The sequence below is a fragment of the Pezoporus occidentalis genome, unplaced genomic scaffold (genome assembly GCF_034315485.1).
Source record: "Pezoporus occidentalis ecotype Australia unplaced genomic scaffold, CSIRO_AGI_Poc_V1 ctg72, whole genome shotgun sequence".
Taxonomy (NCBI): domain Eukaryota; kingdom Metazoa; phylum Chordata; class Aves; order Psittaciformes; family Psittacidae; genus Pezoporus; species Pezoporus occidentalis.
Window position 1 is genome coordinate 922,140 of NW_026916072.1, and position 16,156 is coordinate 938,295.

At 52.2% G+C, this 16,156-nt stretch overlaps 2 protein-coding genes across 4 annotated transcripts; one reads left to right on the plus strand and one right to left on the minus strand.

The window, feature by feature from the left end:
* Window positions 1-102: 102 nt before the first annotated feature.
* On the plus strand, window positions 103-12,086 carry UBAP1L (ubiquitin associated protein 1 like). Of its 3 annotated transcripts, XM_062642599.1 has the most exons (7): window positions 103-895; window positions 1,272-1,351; window positions 3,243-3,397; window positions 5,089-5,832; window positions 6,675-6,887; window positions 9,893-9,994; window positions 10,946-12,086. In XM_062642599.1, exons 3-7 carry the CDS (start codon window positions 3,266-3,268, stop codon window positions 11,078-11,080), a joined length of 1,326 nt encoding a protein of 441 aa, XP_062498583.1. In that variant the 5' UTR covers window positions 103-895; window positions 1,272-1,351; window positions 3,243-3,265; the 3' UTR covers window positions 11,081-12,086. The 3 variants fall into 3 exon arrangements, with proteins under 3 accessions (XP_062498583.1, XP_062498581.1, XP_062498582.1); XM_062642597.1 differs by having other exon boundaries at window positions 103-1,351; XM_062642598.1 differs by having other exon boundaries at window positions 103-1,351; window positions 3,246-3,397.
* Window positions 12,087-13,965: 1,879 nt separating this feature from the next.
* On the minus strand, window positions 13,966-15,847 carry KBTBD13 (kelch repeat and BTB domain containing 13). Its single transcript, XM_062601755.1, has one exon. The coding sequence runs from the start codon at window positions 15,755-15,757 to the stop codon at window positions 14,375-14,377; it is 1,383 nt and encodes a 460-aa protein (XP_062457739.1). The 5' UTR covers window positions 15,758-15,847; the 3' UTR covers window positions 13,966-14,374.
* Window positions 15,848-16,156: the final 309 nt, after the last annotated feature.

Genomic DNA, 16,156 nt, shown 5'->3' on the forward strand with positions numbered 1-16,156 from the left:
AGAGAGCTGATTTAGTACTTGGCATCAAGTATGACTCCAGTGTGGAGAGAATTGCTGGCAAATGGTTTGTGTGAAGGAACTTCTCCCTCCGACAAGGTGACAGAGGCATCTGATTCCAAAGCCTTCCATGTCCTGGGCAATTTGCAGGCTCTATGGGTTTGAGGCTTTGCTGGTCTATGCCAGTTGTTGTGGCATCTTTCCAGAGCTGCAGTTGTTATTTTTGCTTAGGTCTAATATGTGGGCATGGATTTAATCTCTCCCTTACCCCTTTACATCACAACATTGTCTAATTCATGGAGGAGGCAACATGCCTGAATTCAACACTTGGGCCTTATATATGATGCAAATAGTTTTTTTTGGCATTGATTTCTGTTGATACAAGCACACAAACTATTTGGTTTTGATAGAGTTAGAATTAATCTGGGTGCAGAAGTTTGCAGTTCATGCTCTCATGTATCACCTACCTACAGCACAACAACATCCAGCTGATAAGTCCTCAGGAGGTAGGGGTTCTGATTTGCCTGTCCATCCTCAAATCCCTAATATCACCTCCAGAATCTTGTTAATCCCAAACCTATGGCTGGGTCAGATCCTGGACAGTGTCACCTGATGGAAAAACAGCAGTTCAAGTAGTGTGAAAACAGTTGCAGAAACAGTTCCTTCAGTTCAGGAAGCTCAGTGCCTGCATGATGCTCTGCTTAAACAATTAGGCTCCTTATCCCAGCAGCGTGTCTGATGGGGCTAACCACTTAAGCTATGATAATCTTAAAACTGCCACAGTCAGATGCCTGCCTGACACTGAAAGATTTAAGGAACTGAGCAGCAGATAAGCCAGCAGTAGAGGAGCAGCCCTGTTCTCCTGCCTGCAAGGAGAGCTGCATGACTTCAGCTGGAGGTAAGATAACTTCCTATTGCTAATACAAACAGGGCTTGGAAACACCAGTGGATGGTGTGTGTTTAGATGTAACACAAGCTTCCTGTGGTTTGTTCGACGTATTTGCTCTTGCCTAATGACGTCTGCATTCAAATGTTTCATATTTTTAGTGAGGAAGATGTTGAAACCACAGATGGAAGAGGAATGTTGGAAATCTTAACTCATAAAACACGTGCAGACAGGGTATTCTTAAAAACCCCTTGTGTATTCAGACGTATGATTCAGATTTGTTCAGTTTAATCTTTCTAACTATTTTCAAGTTGTAAAAACTATTACAGCACAGCAAAATAGAGGGGTTGGCTCTGAGTTTCTGAGACTCTTTATGTTGGTTTGCCAGCCCGTGTCTTTGACGTGAAGGTGAGCAGGGCTGGCGTGGAGTGCCTGTGGTCAGAACCTTCACAGGAGCTGCTTTCTGCTGTAAGTTGGTGTTTGTGACTGACTCTTTTACTCTTGTCTAGTGCTGTGTTCATTGTCATCGATCTGCACCTTAGTGTACTTCTGGTTTTGATATATAGTGGTTTTGGGAATTAACACTTGTAGGAGCTTTTCCTGTGGCACGGTATTTATGCAGGGAGATATGGTACCGTAACCTCTCTATCATGGCTTCAGACACATTCACTACCCATCTCCATCCCTTAAAGTGGCATTTAAACCCACCATTCTAGGTGATGGACAATGAGATACTCCCTTTCCTTCACACTTTTGTACCACACAGCTTTTAGGAGGAGCTGATTCACAGTGTGAACTGCAAGGAGGGTCTGTTCCTCTTGCAGGCAGGGGCTGCACAGCCATGCAGAGGAGCTGGAGCAAGCTGGGGGACGGTGGCTTTGCTTACAGAGGTTTTCATCATTGTCTTTGTCAGTGCTGACGTGGATTGTAACTTACCCTGAGCCCTCTTAGGCTGGGGAGCAGATGGCCTGGCTCGGAGCAGGCTCCCAGCACGTTGCCTGTGTTGCATGTGAGCAGCAGCTCATGTGTGGGAGCTACAAAGCATGTTAAGGGGGGCTCTGCCTGCACACAGCCCTGGGTATTAAAGGCTCCTGGTGTAAGCAGCTGAATGCCAACTCTTGTAACTCTGGTAAGAGCAACTGACTTGCACTGAGCAATTGTGCATGTTGCTGTTTGTGGTCTGGAAGCTGTTTGTTAGTCCTTTGCTAGCATAAGAAACTACCCTGAGTGCCATTTCCCATGGCAGACCTCTGTTTTTGCAGTCAACAGGCAGCTTTTCTTCCCTTTCATATATTCATCTGCTTCTTTTCTTTTCTATCCTCCTTGTCATAGAAGCCATTTCTTTTCAGAGGTAAGAAAACAATTGGTAAAAGCACTTAGAGACATCTCATCAAGTATTGAGTGTGTGTCTTGGGGATGACTGCTGAGACTTGGGGTGAACAGGCACAGGCAGCAGGTACCAGGACTCAGTGGAAGGCTGACCAGCTCTTGCCAGTACATAAAGGAAATCATTTTGCATGCTGTCATTGCTGGGAAGCTGGGGACTCGAAGTTTCATGCAGCAACTAATGGCTTTGTACTAAATTGAGACATTTATACAGAGCTAATGACTTCCTGCAGTAATATTTTCCATGCCACCACTTCCAGCTGATCAGAAATGTTTCTCTTTAGTGACCTAAAGAATTCATCACACTTGATGAACAGATGGTTCTTAAAAGCTAATTGGGCTTTTACAATGGCTTGTTTGATACCCCTCTGACTCCAGAGCTTGCCTGTGCCCCAGCCTTCTGGCCTGGCTCAGGGTAAGCTGTTGTGGCACTGGTGGGGATGCCCTCACACCGTCTCCCTGGGCTGATCTGTGTGACAGCTTAGCAACACGTGGCCATGTGTGTGAGCTCTGGGAGCAAGGGTGTGCTCAGGTCACATAGAGAAAGAAAACCTGCAGGGTGTCCTGTGGCCTCCTTGGCTGTGGTTTCTGCTTCTGGACCTGGGAAAAGTGCTTGGTCTGTCCCCAGCTTGGGAAAGGGACCATGAGATGGGCACTGGAGGGAGAGGGAGAGGCGGGAGGAGGGATGGAAAGCAGGGGTGAAAAACACTAAGGATCTCTTCCAAAGAAAGCTGAAAGTTGGTCAGGTCCTGCTGGCTCAAGCTCAGAATAGCAAAGGTTAGTTCAGACAAATCTTCCCAGTATCAGTAATTAAAGGCATTACACACCATGGTTTTTACTCAGGTGGCAGCATCTTTAAGGGCTGTTTTCCTTTTATTATTGTCACTTGACACAGCTCATCCTTCTCTCCTTCCACCCAACTTAAAAGGCACGACCAGCACCTTCTCCAGTTGTGTTTCATCCCTTCCTCCAGCAGACAGTAGTCAGGCGGCAGTGATGAGCTACCTGGATGAAGTTCCCTTCCGCAAGGGCTGGAGCCTTGATGGGGACTCAGGGGGAGAAATCACTTTAATCACTGCTCCGGCCATTGAGGTCCCCGACTGCACCGACATCCTCATGAGCACCATGGTGAGTGGCCTCTGCTTGCCTCTGTGCCCAGATCTGCTCCTGGAGGGATGCTCAAAGGGATGTCAGTGGTGGTTTCCTTGTGAAAGGAGGGAATCCTCTCCTCCTAATTGATCTTCTGGTTTGCAGCAGGAGTGGGAGGAGGTGAGGATCATTTGTGCTGGGTGGGAGTGAGGAAGGGGTTGGTTTGGGGTTGATTTTTCTTAATCACATCCAAGCAGAAGGATCCCATTTATTAATAATATGTATTGAATATTTATTAATAAATATGACAGATACAAGCAGGCAACACTGCCTGAGCTGCAGCATAGAATCACAGAATGGCTTGGGTTGGTAGGGATCTGAATGCTTATCTAGTTCCAGCCCCGTCGTACAGGCAGGGACACCTTCCACTAGACCTATCCTGTGTCACTTTGTGATCTTCCACATTGCTGAGTCCTAAACTGCTTTTGAATCTACACCTGCTGCTGTAACAATACTGTGAGTGTTTAGCCTGAAGTAGTGTCACCCGTAGATGGGGTTAGTGCACTTCACGTGGGAAGGTGATCTGGGTGATCCCAAACAGCCTCTGCTCACCCCTGGTGGTGGGTGAACCAGTGGTAAACCTCATATCTGGCTTTTCCCTAGCTCAGTCTTGCTTGTCCTTCCCCCCAAAATGACACATCCCAAATCCACAGGATGTGTTTAACATGAAGAACCACCATGTTGTTCATTTTAATCAATTTTTCCAAAGGGAATTTCAATGCACATGCTTTTTGCCACCTACATAAAGGCAGGTGATGATCTGCATCCCCGTGGACCATCCACCATTCCGTCTTACCCTGGGAAACCTCCAGCCCTGGGTTTTTGCCTGGTTGGTGCTGGTGTGATCACACTGGTGGCCTGGGCTGATCCTTCTGGAAGCATGTGGTGGTGTTTTCCTTGGGGAGGCTGGTTTGGATCTACAGCTAACAAGTGGCAGGGAGCAGTAAAAACAGCATTCCTGGGCTGTGAATGTACTTGCCTGCCCCTCTGGAGGAGACCTTGTTTGGAGAGCTCTGGGAGAGGCCAGGCTTGTTTGTCCCAGGAAAACCCTCTGATTTCAGTCTCAAACACATATTTTAAGCTGGACTATGTGGAAATGACAGCTCTGTCTGGGGACCAGCCGAGCCCCTGGCGCCATCGGAGACTCCCATGGCTTATCCTGCCTCTGCCCAAGGTGGCAACTCCCCCTTTGTTGGCTCCTGAGCCCCTGTGGTTGAGGTGGCTCTGTCAGGTGCCATGGGCGAGGTACACACACGAGCTCTGCCACAGCCCTTTAGCCTGTGGCTGGATGTGGTGCCTCTTGCAGTTGTCTGAAATCAGGGCGCTCACATCTCCTGTCTGCACATCTCCCCTTCCACAGTAAGTGAATGACACAAAACCACCTCCAAGCATAAACCCCTTGGTTTATGAAATCACTTCCAGGTACAGCTCAAAATAGTAATAACCTTGTAGCCAGACTCTTTTCAAGTATAAATTTGGGGATTCCCTATAGCAATGAAGCTGGTGCTGCCCAAACCTACAATCCCAGTGCCCACAGCCAGGCCTGGTGCTCAAGGAGCCAGTATGGGAAGGAGGCAGCCCTTAAGGTTCCCTGGAGAAGTGCATGGGTTGCTCTGTCTGCCTGGTCTGCTTTCAGATGCCCTCACCACCCTCTTCTTGCTCTCCCACAGTACGACTTCTCGCTGGAAAGAAAAGTGCTTTACTGGGTCGAGGTGGCCTCTCAGCAGCAAACCTCCCGCCATCGGGTCACCTCTGAAGTCGTCCCCACGGCTCCCCCGTGCTGGCTGCTGCTGGTGGACCCTGCTGACCGCTATGGAGGGAGAGCACGGGACGGGCCCGTGCGTCGCAGCATCAGCCTGAGCGCTGCTGACAACAGCCATGGGCCTGCCAAGGGCAGAGGTGCTTTGTCCGATACTGAGAGTGAGACCTGGTGCTCGGAGGAGGATGGGTACTCGGAGGATGATGAGTACTCCTCGACCTCCTGGGAGGAGAGCGACAAGGATGAAAAGAATTCCAGGAGGAGAAACGCTGGGAGAAGCGGGGCTCTGCGTCCTGGCTTTCACCAGGCCAGACCAAAGACATCACCCGGCTTGCTGGAGCCCTCACCAGAGAGCAGCGTCCACAGCACAGCCAGCCCGGTCCTGAGCAAGCAGAAGAGATCCATGGTGATCTTTAACAACATGAAGAATGAGCTGGAAGCGGCCAGGAGGAAGCTGGCTGCTTTGGTGCACCCTTTGAACAGAGCTCCTGTGGAGAACAGGGTTCCGGTGCCACAGCCTCTGCCCCTGCAGCCCCACACCAGCCGTGGCGTTGGGTTCAGGCCAGCCCCGGACGTGTCCCGGCCGGGGACCCTGGTGCCATCGCCTCCAGCCATGCTGATCCCCCCCATCAAACGGCATAAACCCACAGTGCCGGTGAGGGCTTGTCTTCTGGTGCCCTGTGCTTGTTGCTCAGACAGGAGGGAGGTGGAGGGCACCAAATTGGTCCCATTTGCTGGGGTTTGGGCAGCAACATGGAACTGAAATGGGGCTTTGGGAACACTGAATCCATGAGAAATTGCTGACAAGTTTTCATAAGAAGTGAAGGAAAGGGTTTTTTTTTCCCCTGGGTTTATAGGGAAGGTTTCTGGGAGCACGTTTACTTGCTCTGTCCTAACCGAAACGTCCCTGGTTTTCCCAACAGGCAAGGTGTCTTATTTCATTTTCATGTGGAGCACTAAATAATACAAAGTTCAGTAAGGTTCCACATGCATCATGCTGAGTGCTAAAGCCTTAACCCCAGCAAGCACATGCGTGTGCAAGGTCATTTCTGTAGATGGCTTTGTAACAGACACTGAATCTATCTGATAAACATCAAGGGCATAAATGGGGTGTTGGGAGCATCCTCCTGCCTGGGCTGCTGCATTGCCTATGTGTGGGCAGCACTGCCTCTTCCTTGTCCATCAAGGACAAGCATGGCTTTTCTTGCTGGAGAGATGAGCAGGATTCCCAGGGAAAGGAAGTTGCTTTTTCTTGCTTTCTCCCATGAACCCTCCCAAGTGCTGTTTTCTCTGATCTGTATCTGTAGCTGAGCCTGGATTTAATTAAATCCAGTCTCCTTTGATGCCCAAGGGGGTTTGGTCCATGTATGGGAATTTTCCTCTTGTGGAGAGAACAAGGTAACTGCTGGCATTCTGAAGCATTGCTTCAGCCTGGGTTTCTTAATGTAGTTCCATGAGCTGGAGTAAGAAGACCATGTGCTGTGTTTTCTCTTGCAGTCCCTCAGCCCCTACGCCTGCCTCCCCCCTGCCTCCTCTGCGCCTGCACGACCCCTCAGCTCCTGCAGATCCCAGCCGGATCCGGCCACTGACCTGCTCTCAGCATTGAGCCAAGAGGAGCGAGACCTCATTGAGCCCGTGATAGCCTTGGGCTACCCCACCCACAAAGCCATCCTCACCCTCCAGAAGACTGGAAGGCAAAGCTTAAGTCAGGTTGGTGTTGGTGGCAGGAAGCAGACAGCTTTGGGAAGGAAACCCCTGGTTTTCATGGAGAAAGGAATGGCTGTATCGCTTGGGGCTGGACTCTGACAGCCTTGGGTTTCCCACTTTGGGATTGTCCTCAGCTGACAGGGTTTGCCATGAGATCACACATTTGTACTTGTGCTGTAATAAAATGAGTTGCCCTCAGCCTTTCAGCAGCTCATAACAGCCGGGCAGCGTTATCTGCTCAGTCTGCTGCATGGAGCCTCGTGCCCTTTTGAAGTGCAGTTTTTGCCTCTGTATATGGAAACTTGTTGCACATAATTTTTTCCCGGCTGTTAGATCCGTGTGATTATTGCCATGGCTCATCCTGTCAGTGGAATTGTGGGAATACCTCTGGGATTTGTCTGGGCTCTCTCCAAAACACAAGTTCCCTGCGTTGGAGCAAACCAGGGACTCCATGCAGGCATCGAGGCTGGGTCCTGGAGCTCTTTTCTTAAGGAACATTCTATAACAACCTGGAATTTATTGACAGTAGTTAACATACAACCTCTTCCTACCCCTGGTATCCAAGTACATCACTGTGCAGCATCCCAATTCCGAGGTCTCTGCTTGTTCAGTGGTCCAGGTGGGCTTGGAGCATCCATGTCATGAGGGATGCCACTGGCTTGGCAGGTTCGGGGCTGGACCTGCCCATCCCAGTGGAGCTTTTAATAGGGCTAAATTATCCAAGTAGCTCTTGCAGAGAGAGAAGGGGCTTGGTCAGAGCTTAGCAAGAGGGAGGTCCACCTGCTTGTCGTGCCAGGGAGCAGGAGCAGAGGTGTGAGCAGGCACAGCACCGAGCAACCATCTCGTGCTGTCGGGTGCCATCTCCTTCCCATTCCCCAGGGATTTGCCTGTGCTGTGTGGGCCAGCTCTAACCCATCTGGTCTGTGCATGAAGCTGCTCTGTGTCTGAGTCACTCTGCAGCTTCTGGCTCCTTCCTGAGTCAGCCCCAGCTCGACCAGGCCCTCACTGGTGTTTTAGGTGATGGCTGCTGCAAGCTGAGGTGGGAAGGCAACCTTTATTTCTTCAGTGCATGAAGCTTTCATCCAGGCAGAGAGAGATGGGCAGAGCCATGCAAAGGGATCTTGTAGCAACTGCTGGCTTCAGTAGCAAGAATCAGTGCATCTTAGTAAGGATGGAAATAGGCACAGTCTGCTCCCTTCTGTACAAACACCGGGACTCCCATTCCCTTGGAGAAGAGATAAATGCACCAAAATATGAGGTCTGCCTTATAGCCTGTATCTTCTTCACCATCAGTTCCCATCTTTCCCATTTATGCCCAATAGAGCCAAGATAAAGCGTAAAGCCGAGCCCTTCGTGTGTCTCTTACAAGTAACAGCTACCAAATTAGGCTAAACCTTCCTGGGAAATGTTTCAAGTCAAGTCAAAAACAAGAGCTGTGGGCATTCTTCATTGCGTGTTGGTGTCAGGCAGGGTTTCAGTGTGTGACGATGACAGCTTCAGCCTTGAAGATTGATTGTAGTACCAGATGGTAGCCAAAAACTGCTCAGTTCTGTTGCAGTATCAAGCTGGCAGAGCCCACCCTGGTGAAGAAGGCAGGTCTGCTGCCTAAAAGAGGCAATGCCTTCTCAGTCTTGGTGGAAGAACCTCTCTAAAAGGCTCCAGGAGCTGCCCCAACACACCAGAGGTTCATGGTCTGGGATGTTGTGGCCAAGAGCTAAACCAAAAGTGCATCATTGCATTTGAAGGCTTTGCTCTCCAGGGGTGCCTGAATGTCTGAGTGTTCTAAGGAGCCTCCTTGAGAGCTACAAGGGGAGAAGGAGCTTCTAGAGGTTAGTGGTGCTTCCTCCTCTTCCCCAGTGAGTGATGGGGCCGGTTGCAGATCCAGGGATTAGCAGGTCATAGTATTCAAAACCCTGGTTTTGTTTAGTCTCAAGGAGATATCTACATATATAGAGATATATAGATATAATGATAGAAGTCATTGAGTTGACAACAGCACCAGTTTCATGCTGGGTTTGAACAGGCTGCCAGCACTGTCTGTGCTCTGCCATGAGCATGGGAAGTGGCTGTCCCTGTTGCGGTAGGGCAATACAATGCAGCAGTGGTCTGGATCTGTAGTTAGTAGGGTAACAAGGAAAGCAGAACCAGGTTAGGCATGCCACAGGGAGGGAGGATCTCGATTTTGACTTAAAAAGCTGCTCCTTAAGGCTGACATTTCTTAAACTCCTGGCTCTGCTATTCAGCCAAACCAGATCCACTCAGCATCTGAGGGACTTTTTGGCTTTTTCATATGTTCTATGATCTTCTACTGAATCTTTCTCCTTGGCTATGCAGTGCTGGGGAGGGTGAGGTCTGTGCTGGTGGATCTGGGGAGACATGAATCAGCTTCTCCTTGCTTGAAGACAGCACGGCTTCAGGGAGACCCCAGGGATGTTTTTATTCCCCCTGCTATCATATAGCTCGTTTATTATTGTCTGTTCCATACGGTTTTGGACAGTGAATGATTTTCGTGGTATTTAAAAGATACTGCTGGGAATAGTGCTGTCAGCACTCCAAGAACAACGAGGAAAGCCAAAAATAACTGTTTACTTTCAGTAATGACACACATGGGTCTCCCCTGGGGTGGGTTTTGTGCTTGGACCCTGGAGTGAACCCCTCGGCTGCCTGAACTGTGGTGCATCAAAGGGATGCTGGGTTGGCTGAGGGTAGGCATCTCACAGGGACAGGTTCTGCTTCACCCTGCAGCCTCAGGCCATCGCTTCGTACCTCAGATGGGTCAGGTGTTTGGTTTGCTCCTCATCCTCCCTCCTGTTCCACCTTGGGAGAGGGGATGGACTGAGATGTCTTCTCCCAGTGGGAGTCCTGCTGACAGGGCCACACAGGCAGGATGGTGGTGGCCCAGGTCCTCCCCATGCGTGTGCCCCTGGGAGGTTACAAGGTGGGCTCCTGAATGCAGTCGCTCCCTGCGTCCGCAAGGTTGGATTAACCCTGGTTGTCTTCTTCTGCAGCTCCTGAGCTACCTGAGTGCCTGTGACCGGCTGCTGAAGCAGGGCTACGAGGAAGGGCAGGTGGAGGAGGCCATGGAAATGTTCCAGTACTCAGAAAAAAAGGTCAGCGCGGGGCAGCCCAGCCCAGCCCATTCCTTTGTGCTGTGTGCTCCGGGCTCGCTTTCCCAGCGGGCTGCAAGCTCCTCTCCACCTCCACTGTCCCTCACACAGCCTCTGGGCAGGTCAGACCCATTGCCCTGCACCCACAGCAGACCCCCAGTGCAGCATCACCACAAGGAATCCCCAGGGAAGGACACAGGACACTCACTTCATTGCTCTTTTCCATCCCTCCTCTCGCCCCACTGTGCAAGCATGATGCTCACTCAACCCCCAAGCAAAGAATCCCTCACTCTGAGCCCACCAGCACCCACGCTTGTTCCCTCCCTGCTCCCCTTTTGCATTCGCCCCCCAAAGAGAACCACCATGGTAGCACACCAGGGGTTGTCTTCATGATCAGTCTCCCCCTGCGGGTAATGAAGGGCCAAGAGGGGTAGAACTGCTTGAAACATGGGCTGGTGGTGACTGACAGGATGCTGATGCACGTAGGATCGCAATCACTGCTCTCTAGGGCGCCTGGGGCTCGGTGTCAGGCAGGGGGTTATTTATTGAGGACACGGCTCTGGGTGATGTCGTGGTGCTGGGGCCCAGCTTGAGCAGTGGGGGAGCAGGAAAAATGGATTCCAGGTTGTGCTCCCTGCCTTTACCCAGTCTCTATAGCACAGACAAACACTTGCATGGAATTTCTATGAAACTTTGCAAGGAATAAGCGAAGCCAGAGCCTCACTTCAGTAACTATTTCTGATTTCAAAAGCTGATGCAAAGGCACATTTTTAAATGCTAGCAGTGGTATGTGTGCCCTCAGCCTGCTCTCAGTGTGCCCTTCACTGGTAATACAACCCAGCCAGGTCGCATGGCTGCAGCCTCGTTACCCAGCCCTGTTTCAGCTGTAACTGTGGTAAATCCAGCCTTAAACCCCATGATAGCATCTCTCCTTTCTCTTCCTCCTTCCTCCAGGCAGCTGAATTCTTGCGCCTGTTATCTCAGTTCAATGATATGGGTTTCCAGCAAAATGAAATCAAAGAAGTTCTTCTGCTTTGTGGCAATCAGAAGGAGAAGGCGTTGGAAGAGCTCGTGATGAAAGCCCAGTGACCTGCACCCTGGATCCCAGCCACAGCTCCCCCTCAGTCTGGACCACATAAGGACTCGGGTGGGTCAGCACACGTTTACCCTTCTGCTGCTCCATGCCCACCCCAGCACCGTGGCTCATGGGCACAGACCTCCAGAGCACTGGCTGGTGTCCAGTCCCGGTTTATGGACGTCCACCATAAGCATGTGTGGCACTGCACTAAAGCAAAGGCTTTCTAACAGGAGTGTTTCTCTCTTCACCCACACATCTTCCCCCTTGATCATCTCAGCTCTTCAGATTAGATGCGATAAGATCCAAACTGCCTTCGGCTTAGGTTTTGCAAAACCCAAAGCTCAGTTTTCTTCCTCCACCGGGGGTGATGGGTGTCGTGTTTTCAACTGCAGTTCAGTGTGGATGCTTGAAAGGTTCTGTAAATCAACAGAAGATGCAGCTCTCATGAAAACAGGGCTCCTGAAGAAGCATTTATTGGTCCTGGCTTGGCAAGAGTCTCATCCAACTTAGCTGTGGTTTGATATTGTAATTGATACCCAGTCTGATCACATCAGCTTCTCTTTTAAACCAAGAACTTGAGAAAAAGACACAATTCAATGAGTATACAGAAAGAAACCAGGCTGCCTTTGCTCTAGAAATACAGGAAGTTTATCCAGTGTGATGAGAAATGGCTTAGACAAGGGTTTGTGCTCAGGGAATTCCATAAAGTCGGAACAGAGAGACTGGGAACGGCTCGGCTGCCCTCGTGCTCTGCAGGAATCAGGAAGATTGAGGGGATGCTTGCCTAAACAGCGGCTCCAAATGAGGTTAAACACAAATGTCAGGATCAGGAAATCTGGATGCCCAGGGGAATTCTTGTATGCAGCTGAAGAATGGAAAACGGGAGATTCAGGTCACCTCATGAGTCTCTTGGCTTGGCACTGGAACAGTGGGCAGTGTTTTTACATTAAGGTATATTGTTTTCCTGTGAATTAGATACAGATGTAATTGCTTCGAGTAAAGATGGTTGGAGGGGTTCTTGTGTCTCCTATGGAAATGTCAGCTGGCACAGCCGAGCAGGGGAAACCCTGAAGTAGTTGCATTAGTGCCATTTTTCCATTGTATCCTTCCAAGCAACCTCCCAGCCCTCGAGCTGAAACACCGTGTTCCTTCTCCCTGTGTCTCAAGGTAGGTGCAAACACCAGCAGGAGGGCACAGGCCTCCAGGGCTGCCTTCATCCGAGCCTGGATGCATACCGAGCCCCCTCCATACCCAGGGATGCTTTATACCTGCTCTCCTTTCATGGCATTGAAAAGGAAAATGTGGCACCTTGTATGACCAAAGGAGATGCTCGTGGGGAGTTCCCAGCCTCTTCTTGGAGCTCCCAGCCCTGTTTTTCCTCCAGATTTCCCTGGGTTATACAAGCTTTTATTTTTGATATGGCCTTTATAAGGCAAGTCCATTCTAAGGCAGCTTTTCCTTCTGTTCATCCTTGCCAAGATGGTGTCACCTTAAAAGAGGAGCTTGCAAAAGGTTAAACTGTGATTAAAGACATCACTTTGCCTCAAACTGAGATCTTTGGTGGAGTAAACACCATGCAGACTGAAAGGGGAAGATAATGGTGCCGTGGTGGTGCCAGTAATGTGTGATGTTGAGGGCTAAATTCCAGCAACATGAGGCACGTTTGCAGTTGTGCCCACTCACTGTGCAGTGGCTGAGCAGCTTTCGTTAGGGATTTGCTTGGTCCTGGCTCGTCCTTTTTATCCCCTGCTTGCAGAGGTAAGGACCGTATCTTTCTGCTCCCTAGAACTACATTGTGCTGCTTTCTATGCCATGGTTTGGGTTGATGGATCCAGCAACTCATGGGAGCATCCATGCCATACTCAACAGTGCCTGCCAAGACCTGCTCTTTCTGCAGGTCTGCACTTACAGCCTTTTGTTGGCAAATACCTTTGTAAACCCCTGCCCTGTCACAACAAACAGTGTGGAGATGGGAGGTTGATCTCATCACTTAGTACTGCTGGAGCAGTGTTGGCCTGGCCCAGTGGCAGAGGGCAAACGGGGACAAGGTGCATCAAGGGGTTTCAGCCTGCACGTGGGCACGAGCTGAGGTTTTCCTGTTTGGTTTGGTTTGTGGTTGTGTTTTGTGGGGTTTGTCCTCAACTGAGGGAACTGCTTTGAAAGTGCTGAGAACTCAGCAAGGGTCAGAGCAGAGGCATTGAGGCATCCCAGCTGCTATTCCCAGCCGCTCCGTCTCTGCCGGGATGGCACAGGCAGCCCAAAGCCTGCCTTGTGGATGGGAAACCAGCTGAGCCATGGTCCCCATGGGTCTTTCAGCAGTGCTGTGGTTGCAGAAGGGGGGGGTCTGTGTCTTCCAGCCATCCCCAGAGCTGGTGCTGAGGACATCAGCACTGGGCAGTGGTACCTCATGGGACCTCTGGCATCGCTATGCAATGCTGCTGCTCTCCTCTCCTTCCCTTTTAGCATCCTCTGCATTTCCAGGGTTTCCTGTGTCCGGGTTCAAAACAAGCACCAGCACTTGCCCCAGCCACCCCGTTGTGTCTGTGTTGGGGTTCCTGAGGCGCCTGGAAGAGCCGAGGGGTGGGTAATGGACTTTGGGTCCCCCCCAAACCCCTCTGTGCATTAAGCACCGGTGCCCAGGAAATCCTTTCCTTCCCTTCCCCCTCTCCTCCTCCTCCTCCTCCCAGGGCCCCAAGTGCCCGGGAGCAGCCGTGGAGATCTCCCCAGGGAGCAGGGGCTGCGTGGGAACCGCGCTCCCACGTACGGCTCTGAAACAGCTGAAAAAGCACTCAGTGGGCAGGAGCGGGCCCTGACGTGGGTCCCGTGAGGAAGGGTTTCCTTCAGAAAGGGGGGCAGAAAAACCCCAAACCCAGCAGTAACGGCAAGCACAGGGGTCTTTTAATAGCCTTCCTTTTAATTCCAGGGTAGAATGGATGATTTCCCACGGGAGCAGAGGAGGTGGGATGCTGCTCACCCTCAGGATGCGGTCAGAATAAATAAACCCCGTGTCTGCATCTCTGTGGTATCCATCCTCTGCAGAAGCCATGAAGCCCTGCACGTGGTTGCCTCATGAGCCTACGTCTGGTAGGACTTCATACACAGCCCATGCAGGGCAGGCAGCAGCTGCCTGCAGCCCCTTTCCCTCTGATAGAGTCTAGCTTCACCTCTGAGGTCCATCATGAAGCATCCCCGGACCTGAGCACGACTCCCCAGAGGAGGAGAGGAGCCCTGGGGAGGGGGGAGCAGTGGGAGCCGAGGCAGGGCCACGTGCAAGGAGAGCATCCCGACGTGGGATGGGGGCTCACCTACGTTGCGATCTTGTGGTCACGCCTCGGCAGCCGCAGGAGGAAGGTCTGCAGGGAGCCGCTGCGTGGGAAACCTGCCCGCTCCTTCTTGAACTTCCAGGTCCCCTCTTCCACGGAGTAGAGGAGCGTCAGCATCTTGTTGACGGTGTAGATGGTGTCACCCTTGATGACAGCGGTGAACAGGGCTCCTTTGTTGTTCATGAACTGCCCGGGCAGCGCGGTCCATTGCCGAGACGTCAGGTTGAAGCAGTCAATGACACAGCGCAAGAAGTCATCCGAGGGACCGTTGCGCATCACGTAGAGGTTGTCACGGTGGGCCACCATGCAGTGCCCGTAGCTCTGCTGCCGCTTGAGCTCCGTGATGGGAAGCCACACGTCCTGCTGGGTCTGGTACTCGTAGATGATGGTGGTGTCCAGCGGCTTCCACAAGCAAACGAAGATCTGCCCCATGGCTTGGGCACAGGGCGCTGCTGAGCTGGGCTGCGGCAGGTCAGAGACGAACGTCCACGTGCTGGAGGCCAGGTCGTACCTCTCCACGGACTTCAGTGAGATCTTCTCGTACTCCCCACCGATGGCATAGAGGAAGCCCTCATGCGCCACCAGCCTGGCATCGTAGCGCAGCTGATGGGGACTGGGGAACTCGCTCCATGTGTTGGTGTCAGCATCGTAGCAGAAGCTGCTCTCCACCACCTGCTTGCTGGCCCCGTACACACCACCCACGATGTAGATCTTGTTATCCATGGTCGCCATGCCGGCTAGGAACGTGCTGGCGCTCAGCGGCAGGCAGGAGAGGGTCCTCCACGTGTTGGTCTCCTCGTCCAGGTAGCAGAGGGTCCTGGAGAGGTCCTCTAAGAACTCGAAGGTGGGTGTATGGGCTCCCACTGCCACGAAGGTGCTGGGCAGGAGGGATTCCACATAGGCCAGCAGGTCGGCAGGGAGGCAGTCCAGGTACTCCTCCAGCTCGGCATAGCTGTCCCTGATGTAGAGCGCGGCGCAGCGGAATAGGTCCAGGAGGCCGAATATGGCAGCGGCTTGGAAGAGCAGGATGCAGTTGTCGGAGTTGATGGAGTTGATCAAGAACTTGGCCAAGGGCTTCACCTGCAGGAAGGCGGCGCACTCGACCGCCTGGAAGGTCTCCTCGCTGCCGAGGACGGGCCTCTCGCCCGCCAGCACCCGCAGCATGGTGAAGAACCCGGCGGCGCTGAGCTCCCCCAGCCCGATCTCCTCCTGCGTGCTCTCCCTCATGCCCGAGCGGAACAGGGCACGGAAGTACTCACTGCTCTCCACCAGCAGCGCCTTCTCCACGCAGAACGACTGCTCCTCCACCCGGATCCGCACGTGCTGCGGGGGCCCTGCCTCCGAGCCTTCCTCCTCTGGGGTCATCCTCGCCCAGGCGTGGTGGGGCAACACCCGATGCTCGCCTGGCGCAGCCCCCTCCTGCCTCCTTTGATGCCTTTGCTGCCTGCCCGGTGGCCGCCACGCCGCTGCCCTGGAATATAAATACCTTCAGCTAAAGATAGCTGAGCTCGTGACCGGGGCCTTGCACTGGCATCCACCGCTCTCACACACAGCAGGGCTCTGGTGTCACCGGACAGCGCAGGACACGGCCGGGATGCCCGGCTCTATCCTGGCTCATCCCATGGAGGATGCCCAGCGGCGCTGGCAGAGCCGGGTTTTGAGCTCCCTGCTCTCAGGCATCCTCCTTGTGATGTTCTAAATAGGAGCCATAAACCAGCCTGTGCTTCATGTGGGCATCTGGAATGGGTAGGGGTTGTTCAGCGT

Bases quoted from the DNA above. Each gene is read 5' to 3' on its own strand.
- UBAP1L (XM_062642597.1), top strand. From the start codon at position 3,266: ATGAGCTACCTGGATGAAGTTCCCTTCCGCAAGGGCTGGAGCCTTGAT. The intron at 3,398-5,088 runs GTGAGTGGCCTC...GCTCTCCCACAG, and splicing joins ACATCCTCATGAGCACCATG to TACGACTTCTCGCTGGAAAG. The intron at 9,995-10,945 runs GTCAGCGCGGGG...TCCTTCCTCCAG, and splicing joins TCCAGTACTCAGAAAAAAAG to GCAGCTGAATTCTTGCGCCT.
- KBTBD13 (XM_062601755.1), bottom strand. From the start codon at position 15,757: ATGACCCCAGAGGAGGAAGGCTCGGAGGCAGGGCCCCCGCAGCACGTG.